The sequence below is a fragment of the Cervus elaphus genome, chromosome 20 (genome assembly GCF_910594005.1).
Source record: "Cervus elaphus chromosome 20, mCerEla1.1, whole genome shotgun sequence".
In the NCBI taxonomy this organism is placed as follows: domain Eukaryota; kingdom Metazoa; phylum Chordata; class Mammalia; order Artiodactyla; family Cervidae; genus Cervus; species Cervus elaphus.
The window spans coordinates 26,669,429-26,681,946 of record NC_057834.1 but is presented as its reverse complement, the minus strand read 5'-3'; the positions used below and the strand labels follow the sequence as shown (position 1 = coordinate 26,681,946).

The window sequence follows — 12,518 nt, the reverse complement described above, 5'->3', positions numbered from 1 at the left end:
GCAGGAACTGAAGGCCATTGTGACTACAAGGAGGCTCTGCAAATTAACCACATGCAACTATAAACTTGCCTCCAGGGGGAGAACTAAGAGTGGGATCAACTTGAATCTTCTCAAGAACCCAGCAGACTGTACTGGGGTATGAAGGAAACTGTTGAGGAGCTCCGTTGTTATACTCCCCTGAGTCACTACTTTCCTTTCCTTTCTTTTCATGCTTTCCAATTCCTGTAACAGGGCAACTTTATATTTAAGCATATGAAGCAAGAGCGATAAAATATTACTCTCAAACACTGCCCAATGGTGAGGGGAAGGGGAGGAAAAGAACAAAAACAAAAACTGCACTGCCCCTTTCTGGCCAACGTTTACCCTTATGTTCAGATTACTAAAAATACGTATCTAGAAATAAGGCAAATCAAAACAGATGTCTCCTTGGAGATGAAATAAGTAAAATTCTAGCCTCTTTTATTAGATCTTGGGTCATATATTTGGCTTAAAAAAAACACACATACAACATATAGTTTCAATTAAGAATTATATAAACTAAAGTTTTCTTCTAGATCTCAAAATGCTAATGGAGAGCCAACTTCCACGATACGTGGCACACAGCACATACTAGAGAGCTGACCCCACAGAAATATTCATGTAAGCAAAATACGAATTTCTCATTACATAAACATCACCTGAGCTTATTTAATCAACACACTTGTTTAAAAAAAATTAATCTGTGACCAAAAGCACTATCATGTTTGTTAGGTACCGTTCTTATTCAAATTACACCCCCCAAAAAGCCTAAAAATAACTCAAATGTAGAAATTAGCCCAACTGCTAAGGCTGCCTATGGCTCTTGCTGTAAAATAGTTGCTGGGTCTGATTTGGATATCTGAAAAGAATGACAGAAATATAGGGTTCTTCTTGCTTTCAAGAGAACTTCCCAGAAGGAGGTGGAGGGCCAAGAAATCCACCTGCCTGCTTGGTGGCGGCTCGTGAAGGGGCAAGGCCAAGAATCTTCTGGATGTTCTGTGACGGAAACAGAATAAAAACGGGGTTTTAGTATAAGATACAGAGAAAAGTATTTAAAACACAGCTCATAAAGAGAAGCCTTACAAATAAAAAGTACTGATATCACCTAAAATAGAATGATCACTACTGTGTTACTTTTCTGCCTTTTCTGAGTCTTATAGCTGAATTCAGTCATTATTACAACACGTGAAGCTAAAACTAGTCAGTATCAACTTCTTCAAATAAGTGAAAGAATTAAGAATCCTGCAAAGTAATCTGAGTCCAGAATCCACCTATATTTTTAGCACAGCCCCTCATCTTTTTCAGTTGTCTCACTTAAATCTAATTCAGTTTTTTTTTTTTTTTTTTTTAGGAACTCAACTTTATCAAATTAGAACTCATAAAAAATTATTTTTATGCTCAGATTTCATCAGTTAATATAACATTAAATTAAATCACATAAATACAACAATGAGTAAAACTAACACAAACAGTTTGGGAATAAACACAATTGGCTCTTGAAGGGCAAGGACTCAACTAGTGGGAGCAGAGAGGTGCAGGCATTCCGAAGAGCAATCAGGAGTGGACAGTGTGATGTGGGGAGGAACTGCTTTGCTTTAAAGGTAGAGGAAAGAGGTACATGAATTTGGAGGAGTACGTAAAGGTCAGTTAAGATTTTGTACAGCATTTTTAAGAGGGAAAAACCTTAAAGATATCTAATTATGCTTGCTAATTCTTTCATTTAATATTTGAGAAATCAATGAAAACCTGGAAGAGTAGGAAGGCCTGTCCAAAATTACTGATAAAGTCCCACAAGCCTCAAAGCATGGCCATAGAGAAATAAACACTGAAAAGAAATCTAAAAACAAGAAGAAAAACAACCATTAGTAGTTCAGGTAAGTTTTCCTCAGTAAAGCTGGAGAATGTTTGTATTACTTTCATAATAAAAGTAGCTCCTTCAATGCCCTCTTTAAAAATCCATTGCACAAAGCAGTAAGAAGACCAAATAACAGAATGCCACTCCTATTTAATCAGTAAGTATTCCCTGACCACGTACAATGTATCCAGCAAAGGAAGGCATGATGGGAAATTACTTTAAAGATAAAATCTAAAATAAGACATTACAGAATTAGCTACTGATGAACACATTTGTCTAGCTAACAAATACAATAATATAATCTAGACAAAATGTACAAAGCATCCTTGCTCAGTTATTCTGTAGAGACAAGGGTCAATTAAGTGAGTCCTTATCATTTTAGAGATAAAGACCAGTGTAAAAACCTCTGGTGCCCTTTAAATCACAGGTTTACTGTGATTTAAAGACAAGTCAAAGGAAAATAGGAAATATTTCAAATGGCAGACTGAAAGGACAGACTGTTGACAATCTCATTATGAATTAAAAACATATGAACGGTGCTCGCTTTGGCAGCACATATACTAAAATTGGAACGATACGGAGAAGATTAGCATGGCCCCTGCGCAAGGATGACACGCAAATTCGTGAAGCGTTCCATATTTTTTATAAAACTCCTAGAGGAGACCATAGGCAAAACACTCTCCGACATGAATCACAGCAGGATCCTCTATGACCCACCTCCCAGAATATTGGAAATAAAAGCAAAAATAAGCAAATGGGACCTAATGAAACTTAAAAGCTTTTGCACAACAAAGGAAACTATAAGCAAGGTGAAAAGACAGCCCTCAGATTGGGAGAAAATAATAGCAAATGAAGAAACAGACAAAGGATTAATCTCAAAAATATACAAGCAACTCCTGCAGCTCAATTCCAGAAAAATAAATGACCCAATCAAAAAATGGGCCAAAGAACTAAACAGACATTTCTCCAAAGAAGACATACAGATGGCTAACAAACACATGAAAAGATGCTCAACATCACTCATTATCAGAGAAATGCAAATCAAAACCACAATGAGGTACCATTACACGCCAGTCAGGATGGCTGCTATCCAAAAGTCTCCAAGCAATAAATGCTGAAGAGGGTGTGGAGAAAAGGGAACCCTCTTACACTGTTGGTGGGAATGCAAACTAGTACAGCCGCTATGGAGAACAGTGTGGAGATTCCTTAAAAAACTGGAAATAGAACTGCCATATGACCCAGCAATCCCACTTCTGGGCATACACACTGAGGAAACCAGATCTGAAAGAGACACGTGCACCCCAATGTTCATCGCAGCACTGTTTATAATAGCCAGGACATGGAAGCAACCTAGATGCCCATCAGCAGATGAATGGATAAGGAAGCTATGGTACATATACACCATGGAATATTACTCAGCTGTTAAAAAGAATTCATTTGAATCAGTTCTAATGAGATGGATGACACTGGAGCCCATTATACAGAGTGAAGTAAGCCAGAAAGATAAAGACCATTACAGCATACTAACACATACATATGGAATTTAGAAAGATGGTAATGATAACCCTATATGCAAAACAGAAAAAGAGACACAGATGTACAGAACAGACTTTTGGACTCTGTGGGAGAAGGCGAGGGTGGGATGTTTCGAGAGAACAGCATTGAAACATGTATATTATCTAGGGTGAAACAGATCACCAGCCCAGGTGGGATGCATGAGACAAGTGCTTGGGCCTGGTGCACTGGGAAGACCCAGAGGGATCGGGTGGAGAGGGAGGTGGGAGGGGGGATCGGGATGGGGAATGCATGTAAATCCATGGCTGATTCATGTCAATGTATGACAAAACCCACTACAATACTGTAAAGTAATTAGCCTCCAACTAATAAAAATAAATGAAAAACAAACAAACAAACAAACATGAACGACTACTGGACACAAGATGCTGTTCTGGATGGAAAACAGCCCTAACAGCAACGACCACAGTGGCAACAGAAATGTTAAAACAAGGCACTTTAGCAGCGGAGACTGAAGTTCATGTATATCCAGAAAGGTTTATGCTTTGTTCTCCTTGTGGATCTCATCCCAGACTCCCTTTGTAAACCAAATCAAGTGTATCAGTGTTACATTACTCAAGTATTTGTATTTTAATACCAATGCTCTGCATTTACTATATGCAATCTTATCTTTTAGTGAAATTCTAAAAATGAGTTTGAATTGCTATTCTCTCACAATTGAATCCACACTGTTTTATTTTTAATGTTTACTTATTTATTTCTGACTGTGCTGGGTCTTTGTTGCTGTATGAACTTTTCTCTAGTTGCAGTGAGCTGGGGCTACTCGCGGGGCTTCCCTGGTGGCTCAGATGCTAAAGAATCTGCCCGCAATGCATGAGATTGGGGTTTGATCCCTGGGTTGGAAAGATCTCCTGGAGAAGGAAATGTCAGCCCACTCCAGTATTCTTGCCTGGAGAATTCCATGGACAGAGGAGCCTGGTGGGCTACAATTCATGAGGTCGCAAGAGTCAGACACCACTGAGTGACTAGACACTGTTCTAAGCACTTCACATGTAGATTCTCGTTTAATTCTCACAACAGCTCAGTGATACATATTATCCTTATATGCAGATAAAGAAAGGAGATCCAACTGTCAAGTTGTAATTCCATAAATACTGAGCTTCACACTGTATAGTAGGTTCATTTATATGTATTTTCTCCTTTATATCTTTCAAGAACTTCATTCATTAAATTTGACCTGACTGCTTTCCGATAGTCTCTCAATTCTCCTCCAATTTTTCAGGCCTTCTTACAAGATACAGTTTAGAAATATGCATTATGCTAAAAGATAAAGAGTTTTAATATATTAAGAAGATGAAACAGAAGAATGCTTAACAGAAATACAAAATATAAGATGTGGTAATGCTTTGGAAGTTATTTTTTGGAAAAATTATTTTGAATTTCTGTCCAGTCCTGTGTAATCAGGTAACAACTGAAGAGTGTGTGTCAGAAGGGAAAAACAAAGGAAAAACATTTTCCCGTAATCATGCCTTCTTTTGGCAGGAAACTCAGAAAAATAGCACTACAGGATTTGCGTTCCTTCCTCTCTGCAAAGGATAAGGACTGGTGATCAAGAAAAGGAAGTTGTTGGTTGCTAACTGGATATTTTGGGAAGACCCAGGTCACTGGCAATAAACACATTCTGCTAAATTTTATTTCTTAGTCATTTAGCTAAAATAACTCAAGCCATAGCCGCCCTCACTTCGCTCTTTGTTAGCTCCTCTGGCATCCGGCAACCAACCTTCCGTTCCAATTGATTACAATTTCTCATCAAGTTCCCATAACATAATCTTTACTTTATGCATAATGCTGCCTGTAAAATCCAAAAATCTTGAATGGCCCCATCCAACAGTTCCAGGATTTTCACACTGTATCAGAATAGGCTATTCAGGAGGATGACAAAGATATTAAATATTTAATGACAGTACAACACTGATGCAGCTGAAATAGTACTGGGTAACAGTCAGAAGACTTGATTTCCAATACTGGCAAATTATGCCAAAACAAAAAAAAAAAAACAAAAAAAAAACCCCACCAACATGCAATATCTTTTATTGTACCAAATCTCAATTTTCATTACATTTACAAGAAGGAGGCTCACTAGATCAATTATTTTTTGACTCTTTAGTCACAGAACCCTTTCTTTAAACAAAATCTCATGTAAAAAGTCAACAAAGAAAACTGATAAAACAGTGTTGGGAATCTGAAGCCCCTTGTTGGGCCCTTCGAATTTTCCCACCAAGCACCTTGAAAGGAGTCCTGTGTGGCTGTGGCACTTTAACATTCTTGAACACAGCTGTGTTGTAATAAATTACATTGCCGACTTCAACACATATCTTGCAAGGTGAAAATCAAAATTCTAAAAGGATAAGCACATCAAATCTGCACCAGAATAACATCATTTCCTTAGTAAAACTGAATGAATGAGTATTTTTCTGTCCTTAGGCTGTCCAAAGGCCTCTTTTGTAAATAGGATCTCTTCTGGGAAGATTAGGGGATCAAGTGACAATTTCAATCAGTCAAGAAGAATGTTCTGAGTTTTAGTTTTGTCTAAGAAGATAGATGGTCTATCCTTTTAAAAGCTCATAACAGATAGTAGAACCCAGCTGGCACTATGTGGGGGATTTAAAACTCAGTATGAAATTGTAGTCTTACTAGTTTGAAGTACCAAAGGACAGAGTTTAGGACAACCATGAATGTGAAAGTGTTAGTCACTCAGTTGTGTCCAACTCTTTGTGACCCTATAGACTGTAGTTCACCAGGCTCCTCCATCCACGAAATTCTCCAGGCAAGAATACTGGAGAGGGTTGCCATTTCCTTCTCCAACCATAGCAACTGAAAAAAAATTTCTTGAAAATAGAGCTAACAGGGGACTGTAAAATTCTGCGTCTAAACTCTGCCCAGCTGGCGCTAGTGGTAAAGATCCTGCTTGCCAATGCAGGAGATATAAAAGATGCAGGCTTGATCCCTGGGTCAGGAAGATCCCCTGGAGAAGTAACGGCAACCTACTCCAGTATTCCTGCCTGGAAAATCCCATGGACAGAGGAGCCTGGTGGGCTAGTCCATGGGGTTGCAAAGAGTCAGACACGACAAGCAACTTAGCATGCAAACTCTGCCCAATTCTCTGGTTAACTCTTAAACCATTCATGGGAGAGACTGCCTTCAACCAGCTAAGACTAAAGTAACTGAGATTTCCTAGATGTCTACCACAAAGAAGACAGACCTTTGAGTTTGAATGTCAACTGAGCTGCCCACTTAAACAAACAAACAGACAGACAAAAACACCCCTCTCTGTTAGTAATAACAGAATCTAGACTCTCTGTAGCTTATCATTTACAATATACAAGATACAATCCAAAATTAAGACATACCAAGAAACAGGAAAACATGACCCAGACAAAAGAAAACAGGCAACAGACAGAGTTCAACCTTGAGATGATCCAAACACTGGACTTAGTAAGCAACATTTTAAAGAAGCCAATTAACCATGTCAAGGGACATAAAAGAAAATATATTCATTCACAACAATGAAAAAATACTAAACTTCAGCAAGGAAGGAAAAAGGCTAAAAAATAACCAAATGGAAATTCAGGAGCTAAAAAATACTATATCAAAATTTTAAAATCATTGGATGAGCTTAGGGTTAACTCAGATTAGAGATAAAAGAGGGGTCTTGAAACTCCTTTTTTAAGATTACAGATATAAGGGAGGAGTCTGTGAACTTGAAAACAGATTACAACAAATTATCCTATCTAAACAACAGAGAGAAAAAGACTAAATAATTGAACAGAGACTCAGTTTTCTATTGGACAGTACTAAACAGACTATAAGTAAATGGAATTAAGAGAGAAAGAATGGGGCAGAAAAAAATATGTGAAGAAATAATTGCTGAAATTCTCCCAAATTAAAAAAAAAAAAGCCATAAGCTATAGAGGGATAATAATAATAATAAAAAAAAATACCCTTGGCGGGAGTGGGGTTCCCTGCTGGTCTAGTAGTTAGGATTTGGTGCTTTCACCATGGAAGCCCAGGTTCAGTCCCTGGTTGGGGAACTAAGATCCTGTTAAGCTGCCTAATATAGCTAGAAAAAAAACCAGTTAAATTACAGTACCCTTAGGCACATAATAGTCAAATTGTTGAAAACCAAGCTTAAAGAAAAATATCTGAAAGCAGCCAGAGAAAAGTTATTATTATCTACAGGGATACAAAGACATAAAGGTCTTCTCATCAGAAATAACCGAAGCTGTTTCACCAGTGGCCACGGGGGCCACAATGTCCCATTCCAAGAGACAGCCCTGTGCGCCCCTCCGGGCATGGCCCCCCGAGCCCCCCAGCCAGGCCCTGCCCAAACGATGCCGCCCGTGTGTGCCGGTCGCAGCCCCGGCCTGGTCGCTGCCACAAGTGAGAGCGCATTGCTCCGAACAGCTGCCACCCTGGGGAGACGTCCCACCCTCCAGGAGCCGGGCCCGGGCCCTCCCGTCTGTCCCCACCCCGTCCCCAAACATGTTCTTTCATGTGATCAGGTATAGGTTTCAGAATATAAGATCCGACTGTATATAATTGTAATAAACATGGGTTGCCACTATTAAAAAAACAAAACTGAAGCTGAAAGGATTAAAACAAACAAAAGCAGTCAATCCAGAATTCTATATCCTATGAAAATATCCTTCAAAAGTAAAGATAAACAAATATTTTAGGATAAATGAAGAGTAAGAGAATCTGTCACTAGCAGACTTACACTATAAAAACACACGCAGGGAATCCCTGATGGTCCAGTGGTTAGGATTTGGCACTTTTGCTGCTTGGGCCTGGGTTCAATCCCTGGTCAGGAAACTTAGAGCCCATAAGTCACATAACAGGGCCAATAAATAAACAAATAAACAAAGGAAAAAGAAACACAAAGAAAGAAGGAAAGAAACACAGGGAAAAATCACTTAATACTGTACTGTGAAGTACAGACATTAAGCTCTGACACTCACCAAAAACTCTGGACTCGGTGATCTCTATGTTCACTACAACTTTCAAGCTTTCATGTTTTTACTCAAACGATGCCAAGAAAATCTGATAAAATTAGAAAACCCCTACTCACCTTTCAAGACACAATTTAAATGCCCCTCCTGTATAAAATCTTAGCTTCACAGAACTAATTCCTATAGTCACTTCACTTCCATAGCACATTTTTCCCCTTCCCAAACCATTTTATATACGTACACATACACAAAGGTTATCAATCACATTCTGCTATTATTTACGGATCTGTCTTCCCACATAGACTGTGAGTTTCACAAGGGTAGAGATAATCACTCCTTGCTCTTGCATCTCAGCATCAAAGAATTCCTGGCATAGTGAAGGACTTGAAACATTCTTCAACAAGGACAGGAATATTCTAAATGAAGCCTTAAACTCACTGAAACAATTCAAAGGGATCAGATTGAGATGATGCCTGAATAATCTGTTCTCACTTAGTACTTACCCATCACTTTTCAAACCAAATGCATTCTCTTAACTGATTTAAAGTTAAATACTACAAATGAAAATACTTTGCTTAAAGATGAGCTATACTGAATTAATGAATTAAGTTCTAATCCTTAAATAAAGTGACATAAATTAATGAGATGCAGGAGATAGCAGGCATCTAGCTGGTCCTTCTATCATTTTGATGACTTTAAGATAAACTGACATGACATAATTAGAACCTGTCCTTACAGACATACAAGCCATATCAAAATTCTTTGCCCTACGGAAGCCAAAAGTGTGATAAGAAATTAAACTTACTTATTTTTATCCCTGTCCTAAGCACATATACCTGTTGAAGGGGACAATGACAAATTCTCACTGACATTTCTAAAGATCATAGCCATATATCCACATGGTTATATATTAAGATGTGGGTGACAAAGGAAAAAAAAATATAAGAAACTCTTTCTTGTACTTTTCCTCATAAACACTAATTCTTTTTGTTTTCAAAGTAAAGAGAATTCTGTTATGACTTTAACTATCATATACATTTATAAGAAGAGACCTGTTTTCCCTTAGCTGTTTACCAGGTAAATTTGCTGGGATTTTCACTAAGAATTAGAACACTTTATAGAGGAGATAATTTACTCAATCCACTACTGACTCATAATAAGAAAAGGAAAAAAAAGGCAAGTATTTTAATTTTAGGAATTAAGAAAATTTCCTTTTATTCTTAAAATCCATTACTACACTGGACTAACGTAACACCTCTGATAAAAGCTGGCAGACCTACCATTTCCGCTGCTACAAATTCACACAAAGGAAATAGTGATGTGAATGTCAAGGCAGCTAATCACTAATCACCACACATTAAGGAAGTAAACAAAAGAAGAAAGATAAAATAAGGAAAGGTAATTAGATTTATTTTCAGTTAATATGACATATCACCACCATGTTTTAATCTATGAAAAGAACCAGTCCTATCTTGGGCTGGGAAACAAACAATAATTTTAAAAACATCCCAAGGGCAGGGGCAGGCGCTAACTTGTTTAAAAAAAAAAACAAACAAAAAAACCTACCACTTTGAGATTAACAGCTAACTTTCTGTATCATTGGCATCAGATTATCATAATGTGGTGCGGTTGCACACTAAACGCTAAACCCGACTTCATCTTTGTGAAAATTGAGACTCAGAGAGGTTACATGACTTTCCCAAGGGTATTAGGCTAGTAAGAGGCAACAAGAATCAAACCTTGGTGTTTTACCTCCAAATACTGTATTTCCTTGGGATTCCCTTATGGCTCAGATGGTAAAGAATATGCCTACAATGCGGGAGAGCCAGGTTTGATTCCTGGGTTGGGAAGATCCCCTGAAGAAGGGAACAGCTACCCACTCCAGTATTCTGGCCTGGAGAATTCCATGGACAGAAGAGCCTGGTGGGTTACAGCCCATGGGATCCCAGAGTTGTACATGACTGAGCGACTAACATTTCTTCAACCTCATAACACATTCCTCCTCTCCCCCACCATTTTCAAGTTTTTGAAGTAGGAATGTGTCTTAAAATCTATTATATGATCAGTACAGTGTTATTTCCACTTTTCCTAGAAAACTCTTAAATCAATGGTGAATCATACAGTCAATAACATCCTACAACATGAAAAAAATATGTCATGGATAAAACCAGACTCCCAAATACTTAGATGTGAATTAGTAATAAGTCATAAAATTGCCTCAGTTTAGGCTTAAAATTTAATCTTTGTTAAATCTGCCTCCACTCTGAATGATTGGTTCAAGAGAAGTAGCTTTAAATATACTTCTATACCCTCATATTTGATAAAGATTTTTTTGAAGTGATACTGCAGGTAGAGAAAATTCACCTTTTTATTTCAAAAGAAAGATAAATTCCATGAGGACCATCATTATATATCAGTTTTTTTTTTTTTTACAACTAAGCACCTAGCACAGAGCCTGATATATATTATGTGTTCAATTTTTAGTAAATGAATAAACGAACAGAGGAACCAATTTACCAAGGAATTGTCACTAATGTGATAAGTTATCTCACAGATGAGGGAAAAATTACTGAAGCAGATAGATATCCTTATTCAACTTAATATTATACCTCTATCATAATAAGGGGGCATGTATGATAAGTAAGTGTTAGTAGCTCAGTCGTGTCTGACTCTTTGTGACCCCATGGATTGTAACCCACCAGGCTCCTCTGTCCATGGAATTCTCCAGGCAAGAATACTGGAGTACGTTGCTATTTGGTCCTCCAGGGGACCTTCCTGACCCAGGGACTGAGCCCAGGTCCTCCACATTGAAGGCAGCTTCTTTACCATCTGAGCCACGTTGTAAAGGGAAGCCCCGATGTTATGACAATCACATGACAGTGATACATAAGTTAGCAGTTGTTGCTTTTGTTTGTTTTTTTGCAGTTGTTCTTCAGGTGATGCTCTTTTTTAACCAGTTAGTATACTCCTACCCTCAGGGTACTGTCATGAAGGGACTAGAGCTGGTTGATTCAATCACACTATCACTCTCAGTAAAGGAAGTGGATTCTGGTTAACACTGTAAAGATGTTATTAACTGACATATGTAAACGCCATAATCTTTCATAAGATTATGGTCTCAAACTGGTGGTAAACTAAGACTTGAGATTAACAGTACTGGGCAAAAATGGGGACTAGTTATGGAAAACAGTGTGCTGATGCCTCAAAAAAATTAAACAGAATTGCAGTATGACCAGCAATTCTACCTGTGGAATATAAATGAAAAAGAAGTGAAAACAAGAACTCGTATATTTATATACCTGTGTTCACAGTAGCATTTCTCACAACAGCCAAAAGATAGAAGCAGTCCAACTGTCCTTTGGTAGATGAACAGATAAAAAAAACGGTATATACATACAATGGAAAGTTTATTCACTCTTAAGAAGGAAGCAAATTCTCACATATGCTACAACATGGATGAACCCTGAAAACTTTCCAGTTACAAAAGGACATAAGTATGATTCTACATTTATGAGGGCAAATTCACAAACACGAACAGTCAAAATTACAGAGACAGAAATTAGAATGGTGGTTGCCAGGGACTGAGGGGAGAGGATAATGGAGATTTAGTGTTTAATGGGCACAGATTTTCAGTTTGGGAAGATGAAAAAATTCTAGAAATGGATAACGGTGGTGGTTGTACAACACCACACGATGTACTTAATGTCAAAGAAATGAACAATTAAAAACGGTTAAAACAGTGTCTTTCATGTTATATTTATTTTACCACAATAAATGAAAAAGACTAAAAGTACTGGAATTACTGAGTATAGGAAATCAGAAAGCAGTTTCTGGGCATAAGAGAGCATTGCCTTGAGGAGTCCTTGGGAAAACTGTTACCAGGGGCAGTCACACTGACAAATTCAAACCTTGGGACTCTCCAAGTGTGACGTGTATGTTCTGACCCACTCCTTCATATTCTTTTACTCCAGGATCTCAGATAACATTGTTTAACCCATCCGATGGCACCCGAATTCCAAAAGACCTGATAATCTACACAAGGTGTGAAGAGAGGAGGAGCGTCCCTAGTCAAACACAGACATTCAAATTTCAAAGAGAAAATATTAATTAATAATTTGACA

The 12,518-nt window shown here is 37.9% G+C and overlaps 1 protein-coding gene and 1 non-coding gene across 2 annotated transcripts in view; one reads left to right on the top strand and one right to left on the bottom strand.

The window, feature by feature from the left end:
• Window positions 1-438: 438 nt before the first annotated feature.
• The window catches only part of TMCO1 (transmembrane and coiled-coil domains 1), a 68,638-nt gene continuing 56,558 nt past the window's right edge, over window positions 439-12,518 (bottom strand). The window contains exon 7 of the mRNA XM_043877788.1: window positions 439-1,014. Within this exon, the coding sequence (XP_043733723.1) occupies window positions 916-1,014 (99 nt within the window). The 3' untranslated portion in view covers window positions 439-915. The remainder of the gene's footprint in view (window positions 1,015-12,518) is intronic.
• On the top strand, window positions 2,410-2,516 carry LOC122678450. Its single transcript, XR_006336123.1, has one exon. It is a non-coding gene; the product is annotated as a U6 spliceosomal RNA (small nuclear RNA).